Raw genomic sequence first — 24,143 nt, forward strand, 5'->3', positions numbered from 1 at the left:
GTGTGTGTGTGTGTGATGTGCATGTAGCAGAGCCCAGTGTGTGTGTGTGTGTGTGTGCATGTAGCAGAGCCCAGTGTGTGTGTGTGTGTGTGTGTGTGATGTGCATGTAGCAGAGCCCAGTGTGTGTGTGTGTGTGTGTGTGTGTGTGTGATGTGCATGTAGCAGAGCCCAGTGTGTGTGTGTGTGTGTGTGATGTGCATGTAGCAGAGCCCAGTGTGTGTGTGTGTGATGTGCATGTAGCAGAGCCCAGTGTGTGTGTGTGATGTGTATGTAGCAGAGCCCAGTGTGTGTGTGTGTGATGTGCATGTAGCAGAGCCCAGTGTGTGTGTGTGTGTGTGTGTGTGTGTGTGTGATGTGCATGTAGCAGAGCCCAGTGTGTGTGTGTGTGATGTGCATGTAGCAGAGCCCAGTGTGTGTGTGTGTGTGCATGTAGCAGAGCCCAGTGTGTGTGTGTGTGTGTGTGTGTGTGTGTGTGTGTGTGTGATGTGCATGTAGCAGAGCCCAGTGTGTGTGTGTGTGTGTGTGTGTGTGTGATGTGCATGTAGCAGAGCCCAGTGTGTGTGTGTGTGTGATGTGCATGTAGCAGAGCCCAGTGTGTGTGATGTGCATGTAGCAGAGCCCAGTGTGTGTGTGTGTGTGATGTGCATGTAGCAGAGCCCAGTGTGTGTGTGTGTGTGTGTGATGTGCATGTAGCAGAGCCCAGTGTGTGTGTGTGTGTGTGTGTGTGTGTGTGTGATGTGCATGTAGCAGAGCCCAGTGTGTGTGTGTGTGTGTGTGATGTGCATGTAGCAGAGCCCAGTGTGTGTGTGAGATGTGCATGTAGCAGAGCCCAGTGTGTGTGTGTGTGAGATGTGCATGTAGCAGAGCCCAGTGTGTGTGCGCCATGTACATGTAGCAGAACTGACCGGTATTCTACCAGCTCCCAAGTCTCCCCATAAGTAAAAGCAGTGCTCTGTATGGCTCATTCTATGCTCTTCCGGTATACGGTACCTTTCGGATCAGTGCGGACATTACACTATGGGCCGAGCTCTGTTCTTCTGGCCGTGGTGTATAATAACTGATCGGAGCAATTTCCAGGTTTCGCAACTAATAACGCCCTTTAGTATCATGTCCTGAAAACTCATTTAAAGGGGCTGTACACCGTTTGATTGTTATTTTCTAACCAGAGGGTAAGGAATAACAATGTATCCCAGAATTCGGACCCCACAATCATGGCAGGGGGAGCACTGGGGTCTCAGCAAGTCGGCTTTCACTGTGCGGTCCAAATGACGCATCTCCTTTAGTCTTTGGGTCAGTACGATCCTAGAGATGATACCAAATTCTAGACACAAAAGTATTTGAATATCATCTTCCAAAAATGAAACAATAAAGCTTCCCGAAGCTGATCCCTAGCCCCAGGAGCTTCTGGTTGTGCGACGCAGCAGACGAAATTTCCATTTGTTATTGAACATGTTCTGAACCTTCTCTTCATCTGATAAAAAACCCTGATGATATGAAATGAAATCCGGTCGCGGCACAGGAGGACGTCGCGGGCGGCAGTACAGGGCACCGCGTTGTCAGGAAGACATATTATACGGTGGGTCTGATATTTATAGCCGCGGATATTAAAGATTGTATCTATAGAGGAGCGCAGGCCGACTTTATGAGAAAATCTATAACTTTGTAAGAAGAAACGTCTTTGTATTTAGTCCTTTTACAATATAGAACATAACGGATACAATGAGTAACATGTGGTTACATTTATGTAGCGGGGGCTTAATGGCTCTTTGCACTCTATGGAGGGGCTACAATAATAAAACCCACAAATATATGCAATGTTTTATACAAACATATACAGATCAGGTTTACATTGGATTAACCCCTTCAGCAGCAGCCTATTTTTGTTAAAGGGATCAGAAAACTGGCAGAGAAGGCATAATGTATCTCCCCCAATATACGCAACCCCGCCGTGCTGCGTTTTAGCATGGCACTGCCGGCCTCTGTTTGTATATAGAGGCTCAGTAGTGATGTGGCATCGATGGCCTGTAGCGGTCTGTGTACAAAATAAGGCCAGAGGGGTGGGTATAGCACATATGTTATTATTCTTTAAAAAATTGCGGACAATCCCTTTAAGCCCAGAAATACCAAGCCCTACATTTTCTTATTTAGGGGTCTTGTTGTTTGCAGGACATTTATCAAACTTGCTGAACAACATTTTGGTGAAAGGAAGGAAAAAAAACAGCAGTAATGGCCTTGATCCATTCACCACTTGCCAAGAATAAGAAGTTGCAGCTGCCCTGGGTGTCTATGTCTCAGTCTCCTTAGCAGGCAGGGGAGGGAGGGGGATGGTATGGAGGAGAGGAAGAAGGCATGAGGAGATACAGGCACACACAGGCTGTTCCTCCCCTGGGACTCACAGTATGCTGCTAGCAGGGAGCCAGGTAATGTGAAATAAACTTATATAAACTCTTGAAATGACACAAAGGCGTTTTTTTAAAATCGTAAACAGAAAAAATTGTGAATATATAAATACAAATATTTCTAAATAGAAAATACAGCATTTACAGCCATATCAGGAAATATTATAGACTGTATCACAAGACATAAAACATGTAATATTATAATACATACTATGTACTAGTACATACTATGTGATTCAAATCCTATAGAAACCATGGCCATATTGGCTATACATGGGTATAAAACACTGACATATGTGATATGTTAGACAGGCCGGGCTGTGGGCTCATCAACAGTGAAGGACCCTAGTGGAATCTGAGCTGACATTCCTGCTGACAGGTTCGCTTTAACCACTTCACGATTGCCATACGGCTATATACGTCCTATTTGCACATTCCCAAAGTAGATACCAGGTACAAGTAGTCCCCGGGTTACGTACAAGATAGATTCTGGAGGTTTGTTCATAAGTTAAATTTGTATGTAAGTCGAAACTGTATATTTTATAATTGTAGATCCAGACAAATTTTTTTTTTGCCCCAGTGACAATGGAAGTTTCAAAATTTTTTGCTGTAATGGGACCAAGGATTATCAATAAAGCTTCATTACAGACACCTTACAGCTGATCATTTCAGTCTGGGACTATAGTAACATCCAGAGAGGTCACCAGAGGTCAGAGGGGTCTGTCTGTAAGTAGAGGTCGTCTGTAAGTCGGGTGTCCTTAAGTAGGGGACACGCCTGTATATAAAAGTCATGACAGTTCCCACTTTAAAGGGAACTGGTCATCAGAAACTGACCTAATAAACTACTACCAGTATGTTGTCCAGCAGCTTTACAACTTCCAGATCCTGATTCTTTCATAGCCCAGCACGGTTCCATCAGTGAAATGTAAATTTCTAGTATAAAGTCAAGGAGGCGGAGAGTTTAACAGTGAAGTCAAGCTCTCCCTACCTCTGAACAGCTCCTCCCGTTACTTACATCATTCATTGGACTTGAGGATATGTGGTTAGTGATATCTCTGGATACAGGACCATATAGTGCTGGGGGCTTTCTGAGGAAGAGAGAGCTTGACTTCAGTGTTAAACTCTCCGCCTCCTTGACTTTATACAACCAATTTACATCTCACTTCAAAGTTGATTTTCTGGATGATTCCGTCACACTGGGTCATGAAAGAAACCTGATCTGGAAGGTGATCAGCTGATTGCTAATATACTGGTAGTGGTTTATTAGCTTTGTTTCTGCTGACAAGACACAAACACAATTCTGGTGTCATATTAAAGGGGAGAATCTGCCCTTTATATCAGGATGGTGTTACGAGGTGAAAGAGAACCAGAGATCCTCACTATAAAAAGTTATAATGAAAAATGTGATTTTCAAATTCAGATCTTGATTCCTGACTGTAACTTTACCAGTAGATATCTCTGGTTTCATTTCTCCTAGAAACACAGACATTATATTAAAGGATTTGTGTTTCTAGATGTCACAGTTCTGGAGATATTAGTGTTTGAAGCGAGCCACCCTCCACCTGACACTTTGGGTGTGTTGGGGAGCAGGGAGGGTGACCGCCCGGCCCGCCAGATTATAAAAACCGGTGGAGACTACAGCAGAAAACTCTGCCAGATCTTATCTGGTCTTGGGTCCGAACTGGCAAAGTTTGTGTCCGAGCTCGGGGGGAGTGATGTGAGGCTGAGGTTAGTATAGTCTGTAATGGAGTGAAGAATACTACCAGTGCTCCGGAACGCACTCATAACCCCTGTAATGTAAAACCCATTTCACTACTTGTATTAGGGATGAGTAAACCCTAAGGGTGATGGGACACATGGCGTTTTGAACCCGTTTTTGGTCCTATTTTAAGCAGTCTGCCCAAAAACGCACGCGTTTTTGACCCGTTTTAATTAAAATAATTGGTAAAACTTGACAAAAACGCATGCATTTTGTAACGGACTGCTTAAAAACGGATGGGTTCCCATCACCCTAAGGCAGGTGGCACATGTGGCGTTTTGAACCCGTTTGAACCCTGTTTTTGACAGTTTTTTTTTTTTCAATTATCTTAATGAGGATAATTGAAAAACGGTCAAAAAACGTATGTTTTTTTTTAACAGACTGTTAGAAAGCGGTTCAAAACGCCATGTGTGCCGCCAGCCTTAGGGCGCATTCACAACAGCTGAGAAGAGGAAGTTTGCCCAATTACATTGCTGTCAACATTGCATTTACAAAAACATGATGAGATTGTGAGCCCCATTGGGGACAGGGACTGATTTGGCAAACTCTGTGCAGCGCTGTGTAATCTGTGTGCGCTATATAAATAAAGGAATTATTATTATTATAAATAAAGGATTATTACAAGAGTTAACGCCACTCTTATCCTTATCCGAATCACAGCTGCCATCCGGGTCATTCCAAAGAGTTCACTTGCACCTATATTCTGCAGCAACATATTTCTAGGGCAGTGATGGCGAACCTTTTAGAGACTGAGTGCCCAAACTACAACCAAGACCGACTTATTTATCACAAAGTGCCAACACAGAAATTTAATTTGAGATTTTTACTCCCTTCTCTGTCACAGCTTTCATTGATACCAGCCCCTGAGGACACCAATAAAGCATAAAATAGAAGAAATTTGGATGATCATTGTAGCTTTGCTCCAGGGTCCCATAAACAGGAAGAATTGTCAGGGCCGGAGTAGGAGCTACAATGATAATCCAGATCTGTCCACACCTTTCCACTCCTCCAGTAGTCCCAGGTAGCGCTGTCACCTTAAAATAGCTCTGTGCACAGCAAGTCCTGGGCTGTCTGGGACTGCAAGAAGGTACCTGGAGTCATCTCTGGTGATGGCCTGGGTGCCCAGAGAAAGGGCTCTGAGTGCCACCTCTGGCACCAGTGCCATAGGTTAGCCACCACTGTTCTAGGGTATAACCTGTAGAAGATGCAGCCTCTCGTCCCCTACATGAAGGCTATAGACGCAGAGGGGCTTATTTACTAAGGGTCGCGGATCGCACTTTTGTTGGACTGTTCACCATTTTCAGGATTTGCTCGGCTTGGACAGGTATTTCACAGGGGTTTGCGGTGGGATTGTGGTGCAGCTGCGCTGGCTTTCATGTGACACAAATCGGGGGTCGTGCCGTCGGACGATCCAACTAATTCAGACTGAGCGTGGGATTTAATTTTCAAATTGTGTCGCAAGACAATGCCTTTACATGCACCAGGAAGAAGAAGGTGAACTCCGTAGGACCTGAGCAGGGAAGCGACACATGCAGGATGTCCGGCGCACGATCTTAGTGAATTGTGGCACAGGGCATTATACACAATGCACTTTAGGTGAACTCCTCCGGACGGGTAAGTAAATGTGTCCCAGTAAGTGCCTTAAGAACTGCCTTATTACTCTCTGGCACGTAAGGATCGGTTCAAGGACCGGTTCATGGAAGTGCACCACAGGGTAGATCCAATGTGCGAGCTGTATCGCGTATGTTATTAATATGGATGTATAACAAGCACAAAGCCACAATAAATTATTCAAGGCTCTGACAATTTGGATACCAAGATCTTGTAACTAAGAGTTTAAATGAATTCATGTGCAGAGGTCTGTGCGCTGCCAGAGTATGAGATATCCTATGGGATCCCGAACCAATCCGCTCTTATTACTGCAACCAGATCCCTGACCATGCAGAGGGATGGAGTCCAATGTTACTTTCTTATGCCAAACAGAGAAAAATGGCAAAAAGTAAAAAAATACATTTATAGCAATTACATATATATCACAGAGCTCCAACCCCTACATATTCACTAAGATTACAGAAATATAGGGGGAAATGTCTGTGTTTTTCTGAAGACACGATCACGTACTTGCCCTCCAGTGACATCACATGACCAGTGATATGACAAGCCATGCACCTGTGTGACATCAAAAGACCAGGGATACGACAAGCCGTGCACCTGTGTGACATCACATGACCAGGGATATGACAAGCAGTGTACCTGTGTGACATCACATGACCAGGGATATAATGAGCTGTGCACCTGTGTGACATCACATGACCAGGGATATGACAAGCAGTGTACCTGTGTGACATCACATGACCAGGGATATAATGAGCTGTGCACCTGTGTGACATCACATGACCAGGGATATGACAAGCAGTGTACCTGTGTGACATCACATGACCAGTGATATAATGAGCTGTGCACCTGTGTGACATCACATGACCAGGGATATAACAAGCTGTGCACCTGTGTGACATCACATGACCAGGGATATAACGAGCCGTGCATCTGTGTAACATCACGTGACCTGGGAAATAATCTGTGTGACTGTGGATGTCACATGACCAGGGATATAACGAGCTGTGCACCTGTGTGACATCACATGACGAGGGATATAACCAACCGTGCACCTGTGTGACATCACATGACCAGGGATATAACGAGCTGTGCACCTGTGTGACATCACATGACGAGAGATATAACCAACCGTGCACCTGTGTGACATCACATGACCAGGGATATAACGAGCTGTGCACCTGTGTGACATCACATGACCAGGGATATAACCAACCGTGCACCTGTGTGACATCACATGACCAGGGATATAACCAACCGTGCACCTGTGTGACATCACATGACCAGGGATATAACGAGCTGTGCACCTGTGTGACATCACATGACCAGGGATATAACCAACCGTGCACCTGTGAGACATCACATGAGCAGGGATATAACTGGATCAAAATCCATCATGATAAACCAGGGGCACTTACTAATAGATCCAGGCACCGTGACTTTTGTAATCTTCTTTTATTTTTTTATTTTCCTTCCTTCTAAAATCAACTTATTTTATGATAATGAGCCAGAAGGGCTCTGGTGGGCACTACCAAAGCCCATCTATGCTGTAGCTTTAGAGGCTGTTACCCTGCACATGTGTGAGATTACAGCAGGTAGAAGGAGGGGGGGGGGGCAGTGTAACACCCTGTAAAGCTACAGCACAGAGGGGCTCTGGTAACATCCACATGTGCCCTTCATGCTCATTAGCATAATTTTAGAAGGAAGAAGGCCATGGATAACAATATTACCACAGTCCCGGTGCCTGGATCTATGAGTAAGTGTCCCTGGCTTATCATGGTGTTGATGGTAGATTTCCTTTAAGCCTTCATTGTTCAGGGCAGATTGGCCTCTGTATGGGGGTGATACACGCTGCACAATAAAACTATGAGGACATGGCAGGACGCTTCACACTGAACAATAACAACCAAATTTAATTTCTGATTTTTCTGTTCTGGTCTTTTTACAGACGGGTCATTGAGTACGAGCTAAATAAGAGCCAAATAACCTTTGTTCCCTTGTTAGGAATGCTGCGAAAAAAAACTGAGCGCAAAAGCAAACAGACCCCCGTCCAAGAGCCCTGTTTCTGTTGGCTGCAAAAGTTCAGTATGGCACATGAGCCGCGTCTGAGACTCGCAGGAGCCCCGGCCAAGTGAAATGAGTTGATCCATGTGATAAACTGCACCTCTGAGATATATTACCCCAAATTTTATAGCTCGCTCGCACGCACGCTACTACAGCACAGGCAGCGTCCCACGGGAACCACGCATGCGAGTTTAACAACAAACCACCAGTAATATGGGATCTTTTTTTCCTTGTCTATAACTCAAACTGGGATTTTTTTTCAGAAAATTTTAAACAATAAACATAATTTTGATGCTCCTCAAAATATGAAGGTCAACGCTTTCATTTTAAAAGGAAAAAGTGACTTTTTACATTGTATAAAGTTTTTAAAGGGGTTGTCCCAAGATGGAAACTGAGTAAGTTTCAATAGTATAGAACAGTGGTGGCGAACCTATGGCACGGGTGCCGGAGGTGGCACTCAGAGCCCTTTCTGTGGGCACCCAGGCCTTCACCCCAACACAGAGTTCCTGCTCTGGGAACCCTGATTCTTCCTCTTCAGGGGAACCTGGAGGGAAGCTACAATCCACATTTCTCCATCTTTCTATTGTATTGGTGAACTCATGATGCCAATACGAGTGAAACCTGTAATACAGCAGGGATCAATAAGTTACTTGGCACTTTGCGACATACAAGTGGGTTTTCGTTTGTAATTTGGGCACTCTGTCTCCAAAAGGTTGGCCATCACTGGTATAGAATATTAATGGATGATTCCTGGGGTCCCCTATAATGAATATTTAATGTGCCCCTTATAATGAATATATACTGTGCCCCCTATAATGAATATATACAGTGCCCTTATAATGAATATTTACTGTGCTCTTATAATGAATATATACAGGGCCCCCTATAATGAATATATACTGTGCCCCCTATAATGAATATATACAGTGCTCTTATAATGAATATATACAGTGCCCCCTATAATGAATATATACTGTGCCCCCTATAATGAATATATACAGTGCCCTTATAATGAATATTTACTGTGCCCCCTATAATGAATATATACTGTGCCCCCCTATAATGAATATATCCTGTGCCCCCTATAATGAATATATACAGTGCCCTTATAATGAATATTTACTGTGCCCCCTATAATGAATATATACTATGCCCCCCCTATAATGAATATATACAGTGCCCCCTATAATGAATATATACTGTGCCCCTATAATGAATATATACAGTGCTCTTATAATGAATATATACTGTGCCCCCTATAATGAATATATACTGTGCCCCCTATAATGAATATATACAGTGCCCTTATAATGAATATTTACTGTGCCCCCTATAATGAATATATACAGTGCTCTTATAATGAATATATACTATGCCCCCCCCTATAATTAATATATACAGTGCCCCCTATAATGAATATATACAGTGCCCCCTATAATGAATATATACTGTGCCCCCTATAATGAATATATACTGTGCCCCCTATAATGAATATATACTGTGCCCCCTATAATGAATATATACAGTGCCCCCTATAATGAATATATACTGTGCTCTTATAATGAATATATACTATGCCCCCCCCTATAATTAATATATACAGTGCCCCCTATAATGAATATATACAGTGCCCCCTATAATGAATATATACTGTGCCCCCTATAATGAATATATACTGTGCCCCCTATAATGAATATATACTGTGCCCCCTATAATGAATATATACAGTGCCCCCTATAATGAATATATACTGTGCCCCCTATAATGAATATATACAGTGCCCCCTATAATGAATATATACTGTGCCCTTATAATGAATATATACTGTGCCCCCTATAATGAATATATACAGTGCCCCCTATAATGAATATATACTGTGCCCTTATAATGAATATATACAGTGCCCCCTATAATGAATATATACAGTGCCCCCTATAATGAATATATACTGTGCCCCCTATAATGAATATATACTGTGCCCTTATAATGAATATATACAGTGCCCTTATAATGAATATATACAGTGCCCCCTATAATGAATATATACTGTGCCCCCTATAATGAATATATACTGTGCCCCCTATAATGAATATATACAGTGTCCCCTATAATGAATATATACTGTGCCCCCTATAATGAATATATACAGTGCCCCCTATAATGAATATATACTGTGCCCCCTATAATGAATATATACTGTGCCCTTATAATGAATATATACAGTGCCCCTATAATGAATATATACTGTGCCCCCTATAATGAATATATACTGTGCCCTTATAATGAATATATACAGTGCCCCTATAATGAATATATACTGTGCCCCCCTATAATGAATATTTACTGTGCCCCCTATAATGATTTGCCCACTTACCTGGTAAAGCGAGTTACCTGTTTTCTCCTACCATGACACAGCCGTGTTATACTGACATGTGACTCCATCCTGGATGCAAACACAGAGGTAGGAATAAAATGAACATGATGATCACATTTCTAAGCAGCTGATATTATCACACGATGCAACTTCATCATTGCTGGATATTGAATACAATAGTCGTGTCCTATGAGCGGAGGCCTCTCCATACATGGCGGCTCCTGGCACTGAACACAGCTGTTAAAGGAAACCTACCACTTAAAAGTGGTAGGTTTATACACATATACATGGCACCAGCTCAGGGTGAGCTGGTGCCAGAGCATATTTTTGTTAGGTGAACAAAGCCCCTATCGCAGAATTATAAGTTATATTAACTTATAACTCGGCGCACCGCACCATGCGCGCGCCCCCGTGCGTGTGCGCCGGATTCTAAAGTGCTGGAGAGCCGGTGACGTCACTGAGCTCTCCGGCACACGCACGCCTGCGCAACTTAGCACGGCCTGTTTCCCCGTGCTAAGTTGGTGCGCCGTGCCCAAGAGCTGGTGCCATGTATATGTGTATAAACCTAACACTTTTAAGTGGTAGGTTTCCTTTAACCTCTTAGATGTTGTGGTTGAATGTAACCATGGCACTTAATGAGCTATGGCCAATCTCATTCTAACTGGATGTTATAAGAGATGTCATGACATCCTAGAGCCGCTGATGTATCAATCACTATTACACCTTAGCGGTGGCAGCAATATCGACGTTATATACTGTTATATACAAGTATATTGCGAATATTTCTTGTCCTTGTCAAGTTGCAGCAAAGGAGCTGACATCACTATCATGTTCATATAAAAATGTACATACACTCTTGTCACCTGCTCCATACGGCTTGAGCCGAAACTAATATTCCAGCTCGAGTTAAAGGGGTTGGCCTTTTTCAATAAGTCTCCTCCATTAGACATGACTCTGTATGTACATGTATTTGCGTCTTTGCCTCCTTTCAGTCTTTCCCTGTTCTCCCCATGCTGCTCTCTGCATATATACACAGCTTCCTCTCTCTCACTGCTCCAGCCTGTCCTTGTGGCATCTGCCACTGAGCCTCTCTCTCACAGTTCCTCCTCAGGGGAGAGCAGGATGAGTCATAACTCTCCTGCTGCAGATCCTCCTATTCAGCAGAGCTCAGACATGTAATTAAAGAAGCACAGAGAGTCTTCACACATCAGTAAAGCAAGTAGCAGGACTACTGAATCACTTGATGAACATTCAGCAATTGTCCAGAATAAATAAATAAATAAATAAATAATAAAGGCACCTGGGCAACTTATGGCCAACCCCTTTAAGTTGGAGGCACTATGACTGCGGAACTATTCTTATATTTGTCAGCCATGGCCTTCCTTCTTCTAAAATTAATATTTAAAATTATTTTAATGAGCCTGAGGGGCTACAACCCTATCCACTCTGTGATCTGACTTTACAGACCGTTATACTGTCTACCTCTACCTAACCCTCCCCCCCCCCCCCTTCTCATTCAGCAGTTCCTTCTCAAGTGTTAGGGTGAGCCAGGTTGGCTCTGCTGCTTGAGCAGCAGGCTAGGTTCAGAGATATAGACATACATAAATATCATGGGTGAGCCCCAGGGAGACCCTTAATTTAAAGACTTACCCTGTCTGTCTTTTCTACAGGAAAGTTACATTAATGTTATTATACATAAATATATATAGCACATTAACTCCTTAGTGGCAGGCATGAAATACCTCTGTAAACACTCCTTTGGACAGTAGATGGCAGCAAAGATTATTGTGATACCTGTGGTCTAGCCACTATCATAGCCAGCCTCTCCGGGTTCTAGTTCCTACTGCCCCCGCATGCCGTCAGCCCCGGTGGGGATGTGGCAGATGTCACACTGACATATGAGTGGACCCATGTGCATGAACGTGTAGAAAACTCAGAGCAGTCCTATTCACTCCCACCCACGGGCACCGTGAGACATAAACTTCGAAGGGGTTTCCATGTTAGCTATATATATGACGTTGGTGCCGCCCGCCTTTCTCCATAGTGATATATGGTGCACAGCGCCGTATTACGCGGAAAGATTGCAGCACCGTACAGCTCCTATACGGCGCCCATTGCCGTCTATGGGGGGGGGGGGGGCGTATATACATTGGCCGTATATATATCCCCCATACGGCTGTATGAATGTAGCCTTATAGGTAGAGAAGAGCAGACTGGAACATCCAGGTTCAGCCTCCTGACAAGGGCGTAATACCGAATTTGTGACCGAACTGCCAAGCTAGCCAAGGCTAGTACCTAAGGGGCGTTTATTTGCCTGGGTCAGGTGGCTGAACCTGGACGTCGTGTCTGCTCAGCTCTACCTATAGGTGATCTATATAGACCACATTGGGGAGACTAATGAGCTGAGTCTTATGGAAAAGCCAAAGCAGAAAATGGAGCTGGTAGAAACCGCGCCATTCTCAGCATAGTGGCCTAAAGGCAGGGCCGGCGCTATGGGTAGGCAAAGGTGGCAATTGCCCAGGGCCCCTGGGAGAAAGGGGAGAATCTCTTCTTTCAAATAAATCTTGAATTTTGTTTCTAGGTGCTATGGATCCAGAGATATTCAGGTTTAAAGTGAGAATATCAGGTGCCATTTTTATATATAAAAATCACTCCCAACGGCAGTTTAACAGTTAATATCTCCGTTTTCCTACATTTTAGAAACACATATAAAAGAGGAGACTCTCTTCTTTCATAGGAAAAAGGAAGTAAGGTTCTATGTGTCACAGAACCAGAGATACAGCCCCCTGAAATTAAACCCCCCAAATCCAGATTCTTAGCCATCAGGCTGCAGGGAGCATTTGCTGCACACAGGAGCTGCTGCACCTCACAGATAATGGAATATTCACTTTATATGTTACTACATTTTGAGAAGGGATAATATCAACTAATATTCATGTTTTTAATCCTTCTCTATGCAGAACTATCTAAGAACACATTTTGGGCCACATGTATCAATCGTTTTTTTCTGTTGTTTTTGCGCCTTTTCATTCAGGCGCACCGTTTTTGTGCCAATTTTGCAACTAAATGCCAAATTAGCTGCGCAGCAAAAATACCCAGCTTTCCCTCATTTATCCTAGCAATCCAGATGTTTTGCTGTGCCTAATGATATTCATCATTTGTGACTTTTAATTTAGGTGCAAAAACTGGCGCAAAAACACTCCAGCCCGAAGGTGGCGTTAACTGAGAAGAAAGCACTGAGCCCCTTTGCAGGGCAGCTCATTTCTAGCAGCAAAGATCAGCCAGACACTGCAGACACTAGAACAGATCATACAGACATGAGATACTCTGCAGACACTAGAACATATAATACAGACATGAGATGCTCTGCAGACACTAGAACATACAATACAAACATGAGATACTCTGCAGACAGGAGCTGCAGACTCTATTTACAGTTCATCACCTTCTATTTACAAAACATTCTGCAGAATCCTGAGCTCAAAGCAAGAGAGAAGAGAACGTTACAGAATGTTGCACATAGTACTGACAAGTGTCCCCCATGTAATTCTGCACAGTATCATCAGTGTTTCAGAGGGGACTGAGCAGAATTACAGGGGTGCAGCAGGAGATCAGCACTGGGGGATCCCCTCCAGGAGAAGCCCCTGCTGAGGAGGTCACTGGGTGCTGGGTGTCACACACCTGGGTGCTGCTGTTAGGGTCATTCTCATTCTGGGATGTGGGAGAAGCAGAGAGGAGCTTGTAGCAGGATCACATGTAAGTGCCCGAATCTAACATTGCGCCTAAACTGTGCCAAAATTGCGCCTAAACTGTGTTAAAGTAAAGTGATTAATAAGAGGCAGGAAATTAACTTATAACAGATGGTTGTAGCTTGTGATAATTCTGTAAAACAGTGCGCCAGAATTTAGGTGCAACTACTACACTTAGGCGCACAAAAGTGATAAATGTGGCCCTTTCTCTCTTATTCCCTTTTATTTTGTGATACTGTTTTAGGAAAGTAGATTTTCTTTATATAAGTATCTGGATTTGTACATATTTTAGAGGAAATTTTGAATGTTAATTGCCAAATGCATCGCCTGGTCATCTGCTTTCAAAATGATATAGGCTTATGGCGCTTTTACTTTTTATTCTGTTTTATTGATATATTTTGCAGGTTGTGACTGTCTAAAAATGTCTAGCTGAAAAGCAGATATCTAGTTATTACAGTTTTAGTGATATTATGTGGATTTATGTATGTGCACATATCAATAGGGCACATTTGTGAACTCTACAAATGTCCATGTATTACATTTAGGAGATGTGAAGGTAAACAGTTTCTGTTTGGATCAAATTTTTTGCCATCAAAGTAAAATTTTAAGTATTTTTAATAAAATGTTTCAATTTGAATCAAAATTGCATGAAGGCGCCTATGTCTATAAAATTTTTGATGCAATTTTGAAAATGGGGCAAGTGTCTGCTTTCAGAAAATATCGGTCCCTCTCCCCAATGGGCCTCACAGTCTAATCAAGCTACCAGTATTTTTTTGGAGTGTGGGAGGAAACCGGAGGACCCGGAGGAAACCCACGCAGACACACGCATACAAAATCTTTGCAGATGTTGACCAGCGCTGCAAGGCTGTAGTGCTAATCACGGAGCCACCATGCTGCCCATAAATCTCCCTATCATTTATCTATCTCCTATAAAATTCTCCCATATTACAGTTTGTTTTACCATACTAAAGGAGCCTCTTGCTGACTGTGACTGGTCATAAAATAGTTTTATTTTGGGGCCCCACTTTTAGTTTTGCCCAGGGCCCCACTTTGTCTAGAACCGGCCCTGCCTAAAGGTGTAATAACAGCTAATAGTTACAGCTCCCTACCTATCTTTTATGATCACCTATTTACCTCTTCATTGTCCTACAAGTGTGGTACATTTTGGGGCGTTGCTTATATAAATGGTTGGTGCACGAGATTAAAAACACCATCCTATTTTCAGGATCTTCTTATGTCCTGTCTAAAAACTAACCAAACAAGTTATATGGTTATTAAGGTTATGCATCGTCTACACGGTGCGGTACTATACAGCCACAACCAGCGGCTTCCTCCACACTTCCGGAGACGCCCCTTTGACGTCACGGCGGTCCATGTCTTCTATTGGTGGAGTGCTGTGGGCGTGTCAGGATGCCGAAGGTCAGCGGTGTAGATGGTGACAGAGCGGAGACAGTGAGAGCGGCAGCACCAGAACCAGAACCATGCCCTATATACTGATCAGCACCCAGATCCGCATGGTGAGACACCGCCGCTGTGTGTGTACGTGCGTCTTTACATCCTGCATCATCATCATTACTGCGCTGTGTATGACACTATACAATAACCTGTGTCCTTATATACAGAGTATCATCTATCACTAGTATCTCATCACTGCACTGTGTACTGTAACCTGTGTCCTTATATACAGAGTATACAAGTATCACCTATCACTAGTACATCATCAATGCCCTGTAACCTGTGTCCTTATATACAGAGTATACACGTATCATCTATCACTGGTATCTCATCACTGCACTGTGTACTGTAACCTGTGTCCTTATATACAGAGTATACAAGTATCACCTATCACTAGTACATCATCAATGCCCTGTAACCTGTGTCCTTATATACAGAGTATACACGTATCATCTATCACTAGTACATCATCACTGCACTGTGTACTGTAACCTGTGTGCTTATATACAGAGTATACACGTATCATCTATCACTTGTACATCATCACTGCACTGTGTACTGTAACCTGTGTCCTTATATACAGAGTATACACGTATCATCTATCACTAGTACATCATCACTGCACTGTGTACTGTAACCTGTGTCCTTATATACAGAGTATACACGTATCATCTATCACTGGTACATCATCACTGCACTGTGTACTGTAACCTGTGTCCTTATATACAGAGTATACACGTATCATCTATCACTGGTATCTCATCACTGCACTGTGTACTGTAACCTGTGTCCTTATATACAGAGTATACACGTATCATCTATCACTGGTACATCATCACTGCACTGTGTACTGTAACCTGTGTGCTTATATACAGAGTATACACGTATCATCTATCACTAGTACATCATCACTGCACTGTGTACTGTAACCTGTGTCCTTATATACAGAATATACACGTATCATCTATCACTGGTACATCATCACTGCACTGTGTACTGTAACCTGTGTCCTTATATACAGAGTATACACGTATCATCTATCACTGGTACATCATCACTGCACTGTGTACTGTAACCTGTGTGCTTATATACAGAGTATACACGTATCATCTATCACTGGTACATCATCACTGCACTGTGTACTGTAACCTGTGTCCTTATATACAGAATATACACGTATCATCTATCACTGGTACATCATCACTGCACTGTGTACTGTCACCTGTGTCCTTATATACAGAGTATACACCTATCATCTATCACTAGTATCTCATCACTGCACTGTGTACTGTAACCTGTGTGCTTATATACAGAGTATACACGTATCATCTATCACTGGTACATCATCACTGCACTGTGTACTGTAACCTGTGTGCTTATATACAGAGTATACACGTATCATCTATCACTGGTACATCATCACTGCACTGTGTACTGTAACCTGTGTCCTTATATACAGAATATACACGTATCATCTATCACTGGTACATCATCACTGCACTGTGTACTGTCACCTGTGTCCTTATATACAGAGTATACACCTATCATCTATCACTAGTATCTCATCACTGCACTGTGTACTGTAACCTGTGTCCTTATGGTCATTGTGGTGTAAGGACCCGCACCCCTCCATTATCTGTCCTGCAATATCTATGTATTATCTATATGTATCATATGTACGCGAGGCTCCGCGGATCTATATGTCTTCTATGTCTCTGTTTATTTGTTCCATGTCTTGTCATATGTCTCTGTGTATCAGTATTTGTTCTATGTGTGTCCTGTTCTATGGTTCTGTGTATATCACTTATTGTATCGATATGTATTCTATGTATGTGACCTCTGGTTCTGTGTATCTATATGTATTCTATGTATATGACGTCTTGTTCTGTGTATCTATATGTATTCTATGTATATGACGTCTTGTTCTGTGTATCTATATGTATTCCATGTATATGACGTCTTGTTCTGTATATCTATATGTATTCTATGTATATGACGTCTTGTTCTGTATATCTATATGTATTCTATGTATATGACGTCTTGTTCTGTATATCTATATGTATTCTATGTATATGACGTCTTGTTCTGTATATCTATATGTATTCTATGTATATGACGTCTTGTTCTGTGTATCTATATGTATTCTATGTATATGACGTCTTGTTCTGTGTATCTATATGTATTCTATGTATATGACGTCTTGTTCTGTGTATCTATATGTATTCTATGTATATGACGTCTTGTTCTGTATATCTATATGTATTCTATGTATATGACGTCTTGTTCTGTATATCTATATGTATTCTATGTATATGACGTCTTGTTCTGTATATCTATATGTATTCTATGTATATGACGTCTTGTTCTGTGTATCTATATGTATTCTATGTATATGACGTCTTGTTCTGTGTATCTATATGTATTCTATGTATATCACGTCTTGTTCTGTGTATCTATATGTATTTTATGTATAGCACGTCTTGTTCTGTGTATCTGAATTTGTTCTATGTATGTCCTGTCCTGTTCTATGGTATATCACTTCTTGTTCTGTGTATCTATATGTATTCTATGTATGTCACGTCTTGTTCTTTGTCTCTGTGTATATCACTTCTTGTTCTGTGTATATATGTATATATATATATATATATATATATATATATATATATATATATATATATATATGTATGTGTGTGTGTGTGTGTGTGTATTCTATGTATGTCACTTCTTGTTCTTTGTCTATGTCTCTGTGTATATCACTTCTTGTTCTGTGTGTGTGTATGTGTATATATATATATATATATATTGTGTGTGTGTATTCTATGTACCTGATGTCTTCTTCTAGGTCTCTGTGTATCTGCACAGTGTTGTGTAGTAGCCCCCGGCTGATGCTCTGCAGAGCGCTAGTATATAGTGTGTAATGTGCCGCACTGTAGTCAGTTAAAGACATTTTACTGCTCATATCTAGATCAAATATTGTCTTCAGATGTAGCAGACGGCCTCTATCCTTGCACTATAGCCTCACATTGTGTCTGGTTATTCTCACACCTGCTCATATCATATGTCTTCAGGTCTCCCCAGAAGACGAGACACTAAGAGGTTATTCCAAAACTCTGTTATTCCTCCTGGAAATGAATAAAATGGCAGCTACTGTTTTGACTATGCAGCCCTGTTCTGTGTTTGCAAAGACTGAGCCTAAATAGCGAAAAACCCAAAAATTCGGGAGGAGCTGTTTTTATTTTTTTTTTTTACCTTCCAAATCTTAATAGAAGTTATCTGTAATATTATTGGTGCTGTCAATAAGTACAACCAGTCCCACAAAAAACAAGCCAAATAGAAAGTACTGTTCTCAGAATACAAGGATAATTATTTGTCCTCCAAATAAAGTTAGTGATGTTAGTAAGAGCAACCAGTCCCACAAAAAACAAAGACAAAGCAAAAATAGACTAATTAGGATAGAAGGATGAGGAATCAAAAAAGTTGTAGAGGAACGGTTTATTTATTGTCCTCCAAATATTAGGAAAAGTTATTTGTTACATTGTAAGTGCTGTCAATAAGTGCAACCAGTCACGCAAAAAACAAGACAAACCAAAAAAATATACTTATCAGGATAGAAGGCTAAAACTGGATGTGGCAGAAAGGGGTTAAAGATATATATATATATTGAATTAGGATCTTCTCACTTCCAGCATTAGCAGTGGACATAGTTTTTATTAATTAGGACATATTAGATTCTGTCCCTTGTTGTCCCCGGGGTCGGGGTGCGTGCGGGAAACATCTGTATATGAGCATGGCCCGGGCTATGATATGCTCACAGCTGTGTACAGAACAATAAAACCATTATTCTTCTACAGAACGGATCCAAGTGGTGGAATTCAGAAGAAATTCCAGGAATAAATGGGGAATTATAATGGTTTGATGAAATTGACAGTAATGTCATTTACAGATGATTTTGGAGGGGAATCTTGTATATTATTGGTATAGGAATTGGAAAAATGCAGGATCAGAAATCGGATCAGAATAACGTTTTTGTGCAGCCCGGTCCTAACAAAGTGAATGGGTCTGAGCTGCAATACCAAGCACAGCCACTATCCACTTCACGGCACTGTACCTGGATTACAGTGTTGAGGTCACTTACAACCGCTCCAAACAACCCAATCCAGGTTTTGGTCATAGAACCATCTGCAACAAATCCTGTGTGTGTGAATATATACATATGATCTAGATATAATTTCTACAGTGACTGTGTTTTTGGTGTTTTTGCACAGGAGACCGGACCCACAATCGTCGGGGATGAATGTTCTGATCCAGCCCTGATGGAACAGTTGGGTGCAACAAAAAGGACGGTGCTGGGCAATAACTTGTAAGACTTTCTCCCTCCTTCATTCTTATATTCTGTATATACGACTACTAATATAGCGGATGACTAATGAAACAATATATGGAAATATAGTGCAGGACGACTTTGGGTTAATAGTCGCTTCCCATGATCTCATCAGGGAGCAACTATCTGGCGCCATGACAGTCTGGAGTCTGTACGAGACTCCAGGCATGGTCATTTCCGAAGATCTGTTACAATGTGCTGGCGGGACATTATAACAGATCAGTAGTAAATCCATATGTAGGCAGTCCCCTACTTAAGAACACCCGACTTACAGACAATCCCTAGTTACAACCGGACCTCTGGATATTGGTAATTTACTGTACTTTAGCCCTAGGCTACAATGATCAGCTGTAACAGATATCACAGGAGTCTGTAATGAAGCTTTACTGTTACTCCTGGTTCTTATGACAACCCAACATTCTTAAAATCCAATTGTCACAGAGACCAAAAATAATTTAGCTGGGGTTACAATTATAAAATATAGCGACCTGCATACAAATTCAACTTAAGAACAAACTATCTTATATGTAACCCAGGGACTGCCTGTATATGGTAGGAACGATCAGACCCCCTAAGGTTAAAATGCCCAAAGGTGTCTGCAAATAAAGTAAAATAAAAAAATTGGAACCTCCCCCCTCCTAAAAATTCCAATCACCCCCCATTTCCCTAGAACTTATATATTAAAAAAACCCATATCACTGCACCCCAAAAGTCCTATTCTATTGAATAAAAAAAAAAGTTTATTCCGAACTCCGTAACAGAAAATAGCCCCCAAATATTCAAAACACCACATAACATTTTTTAGTGATCGAAAGGTCCTACCGTCCCTAAAATTGTGGCAATGAAAAGATCATCGCGTCTCACAAAAAATGTCACTTTACACAGCTCCGTACAGCGAAGTATGAAAAAGTTCTTAGCGTCAGAAGATGGCGAAACCCAAGAATTTTTGCTTTTCATCCTGATGGATTTAATTTTTAAAAAAAAATGTATTAAAACACAATAAAACCTGTACAAATTTGGAATCCTTGTGATCGTACCGACCCAAAGAATAAAGGAGACGCGTCATTTGGCGTGCAAAAGCGAAAGTTGTTAAAATATATAAAATTTCACTGAATTTGGAATTTTTCCTCCTTTCCCATACACAGCACATCACTAGGTAGTACATTTTTTGCATAGAAAACAAGTAAAGCTCTGTATACGGAAAAATAAAAAAAAGTTATGGATTTTTAAAAGGTGGGGAAACACTGAAAACATCATTTGCATCAAAGAAAAAAAAAAAGCAGAGCTTTCTGTAAAATGCTAGAATTCAATCCCTGTGGATTAACATTGTTCTTCTCCTTTTAGTGCAGAATACGTTGTGAATGAGCCCCCACGCGTCACGCTGGACCGTCTGGAAGCTCTTGGATTTCGTGTCGTCAGTATGACCGGGGTGGGACAAACTCTTGTATGGTGTCTGCATAAAGAGTAGCTATCCCATAAACATTGCTGTAATCTAAGATACAAGGATGGTCCGGAAAACTGACGGCGGACACAGGCGATGGAAATCTCTGTGACCGCCCATGTGATCCACATGGGCACATTCACATTAGGAGGATTTCTTGCGGAAATTTCTGTTCCGAGCCCCATTCACAAGAAGTTTTTGAAACAAGTCTGGCATATGTGAACACACCCTAATAATAGAGACATAGGGACGGGAAATAGAAAATTCCCAAAATCACTTAGCAAGTAGATGAGATTTATAGAGCGATTGCCGCAACTTGTGTCCCCAACCTTCATGTCCTGCTGTCACCAATGAAAGAAAACTGAACGTAATTAAACCTTAAGTAACGAAATTATAAGTAATGTCATTTCCAGAGCAAAGGGGGGGGGGGGTCTACCAGCACCCGAATCACCCCAGTAGAAGACTATTGAAGCATTCCCGTATCTCAGTGATCTATTGTTCTGTAAATATAAAATGTTACTTTATCTTTACGCTAAATGAGTTCCGGTGCACTGGGGGCGGGGCCGCGGCTGTGGGTGCACTGGTTTACTTCTTTCTAATTTATAAGGTGGCTATGCTCTATAGTAATGGACCGGATAGACAGAAGAAACTGGGTGCACTAGCTGGATTAGCCCCGCCCACAATGCAATGAGGGGTGGGGCTATCGCATAAAGAAACAAAAATGGAATTTTCTCTGAAATCACGGGTAACAGGGAAATTATCCCTGCACAATTCTGTTTTGTGCTTGTGGGGGATTTGGGAGTTTGTAGACTCCATATAAAAGTGTTTGATTAACCCTTGAAGCTTTACCGAATAGCAAACAGGTATATTTATACCATGGGACCAATAAGAACAAATATGAAGATTTTACTTCCATTCTAGTGATCAGAACATGTTCCTCTAAGGCTGTTGTTACCTCTTCTCTTTACTATTGGGGTAGAAGTGAAAACTATGTAACCTGTGCTGGAAATAATAATAATAAATGATCTGCAATTATTTAGTATTAGCCATATCCTAAAAGGTAGTTACACATGGATTTTGTTTTTCTTGGATTCTGAATGAAGAGAGAAGCCTAAAGAATCCATAAGCTTGATATCTTAAAGGAAACCTATCAACGCCCCCAGAGCCCTTCAGACTGATAAGCATCATTTTAAAAGTTGATTTTAGAAGGAAGGAGCCATGGATAACAAATATAAGAAGATGACCACAGTCACGGGGCCTGGATCTATGAGTAAGTGCCCCTGGTTTATCATGATGGATTCTGATGGTAGATTTCCCTTAAATGTATCCTGAATTTGTGAGAAAACCTTTGTAAGTTGGTTGTTCGCCTGGCGTTTCCGATTTTGGAGAATCCAGCCAGTCCTGATCCTTTAGTTTAGGGCAGTAGGAATCAGCGAACCTCTAAGGCTACATGCACTTGACCTTTTCATATGGGTGGTATCTAGAGATGAGCGAGCACTAAAATGCTCCAGTGCTTGTTGAAGTCAATGGGAGACTCGAGCATTTTTCACTGAAAGAACACATTACAGATGGTTGCAGAGGTTTTCACTGAAAGAACACATTGCAGATCTTCCTTACATCTGCTAACTTATCGGAAGACACGCGCACCGAATGGTGTTCTTCACAATAGTATGTGAAGAACACATTGCAGATACATACATCTGCAATGTGTTCTTCACACATGTTCTTCATATACTATTGTGAAGAACACCGTTCGGCGCGCGTGTCTTCCGATAAGTTAGCAGATGTAAGGAAGATCTGCAATGTGTTCTTTACTGTGTTCTTTCTGTGCTGTTGGTCCTGCTCCTCCATGCCCGCTCTGCTCCTCCATGCCCGCTCCACTTCAGCCTCCACTCCTGATCCAGTGTAGGCACTCGTGTCTTCGGCTAAGTGAGCAGATGTTCGGAACATCTGCAATGTGTTCTTCACTTAAATTATCCTGTGTTCACTGTTTTCATTGTATTCTTCACTGTTCTTCACTGTCTTTTCTTAATTAAATGCTCGATCTCGAGCAGGGGAAATACTCGTCCGAGCAACGAGCCGTTCCGAGTACTCTAATACTTGAACGAGCAGCAAGCTCGGACGAGTATACTCGCTCATCTCTAGTGGTATCCGTTTTTCTTTTTTTGTGGAGGACATTCTGAATATCATTGGATCAATGCACATGAACGCGTTTTTCCAAAGATCCGTTTAGAGCCTGTAGAAAACTCCGAGCAGGTCCTACCACTGCCGTGTTTTCAGCTCTGCACTAAATCCGCAGCATGGGAAGACGGCCCATAAGAGCACATGAAGAGTCTCCTTCCCCGTGAAGTACTGGGACTATGGGAGCAATACAGAACAGGTAGGAGCCTGCTCCATGTTTTACATGATACCCACAAACCTCCAGGCTACACTTAGCCTATCCAAACTATCAGGATGTCTGTCCAAAACAGACTACCCACAAGACTGTTCACTCTTCCCAGACCATGATGTACCACAAGCTTTAAAGGAAATCAACCATCATGATAAACCAAGGGCACTTACTCATAGATCCAGGCATTGTGACTTTGGTAATCATATTATATGTGATATCCACGGCCTCCTCAACTTTAATAATCCTACTAATGAGCCAGAAGGGTTATGTGGGTTGTTACCAGAGCCCCTCCATGCTGAAGCTTCACAGGCAGTTACACTGCCTCCCTCCACCTCCGATGAAATCTCACTGCAGCAGAGGAAGTTTCAGCACACAGTAGGAGCTCCTGCACAGTGTAACAGCATGTGCATCTGCAGCATAATTGTAAAATTATGCTAATGAGTCAGAAGGGCTCTGGTAGTGTTACCAGTGCCCTGTGACTCATTAGCATAATTATAAAAGTTCATTTTAGAAGG

The 24,143-nt window shown here is 41.9% G+C and overlaps 2 protein-coding genes across 5 annotated transcripts in view; one reads left to right on the forward strand and one right to left on the reverse strand.

Annotated features, from left to right (window-relative positions):
- Nucleotides 1-10,293, reverse strand: part of RMDN3 (regulator of microtubule dynamics 3) — a 43,314-nt gene extending 33,021 nt beyond the window's left edge. The window contains exon 1 of one of the 3 annotated variants that reach the window (XM_072115329.1): nt 10,228-10,293. In XM_072115329.1, coding sequence (XP_071971430.1) covers nt 10,228-10,278 — 51 coding nt within the window. In that variant the 5' untranslated portion in view covers nt 10,279-10,293. Of the gene's footprint in view, nt 1-990; nt 1,059-10,210 lie in introns of those variants that run through there. The other 2 variants (XM_072115334.1, XM_072115331.1) reach the window with 2 other exon arrangements.
- A 5,032-nt stretch (nt 10,294-15,325) lies between these two features.
- GCHFR (GTP cyclohydrolase I feedback regulator) lies at nt 15,326-22,273 on the forward strand. 2 transcript variants are annotated; one of them, XM_072115339.1, is made up of 3 exons: nt 15,326-15,476; nt 19,683-19,774; nt 21,140-22,273. In XM_072115339.1, exons 1-3 carry the CDS (start codon nt 15,441-15,443, stop codon nt 21,261-21,263), a joined length of 252 nt encoding a protein of 83 aa, XP_071971440.1. In that variant the 5' UTR covers nt 15,326-15,440; the 3' UTR covers nt 21,264-22,273. The 2 variants fall into 2 exon arrangements, with proteins under 2 accessions (XP_071971440.1, XP_071971439.1); XM_072115338.1 differs by having other exon boundaries at nt 15,333-15,476; nt 19,680-19,774.
- The last annotated feature ends 1,870 nt before the right edge of the window (nt 22,274-24,143 follow it).

This window comes from Engystomops pustulosus, chromosome 7, assembly GCF_040894005.1.
Source record: "Engystomops pustulosus chromosome 7, aEngPut4.maternal, whole genome shotgun sequence".
In the NCBI taxonomy this organism is placed as follows: domain Eukaryota; kingdom Metazoa; phylum Chordata; class Amphibia; order Anura; family Leptodactylidae; genus Engystomops; species Engystomops pustulosus.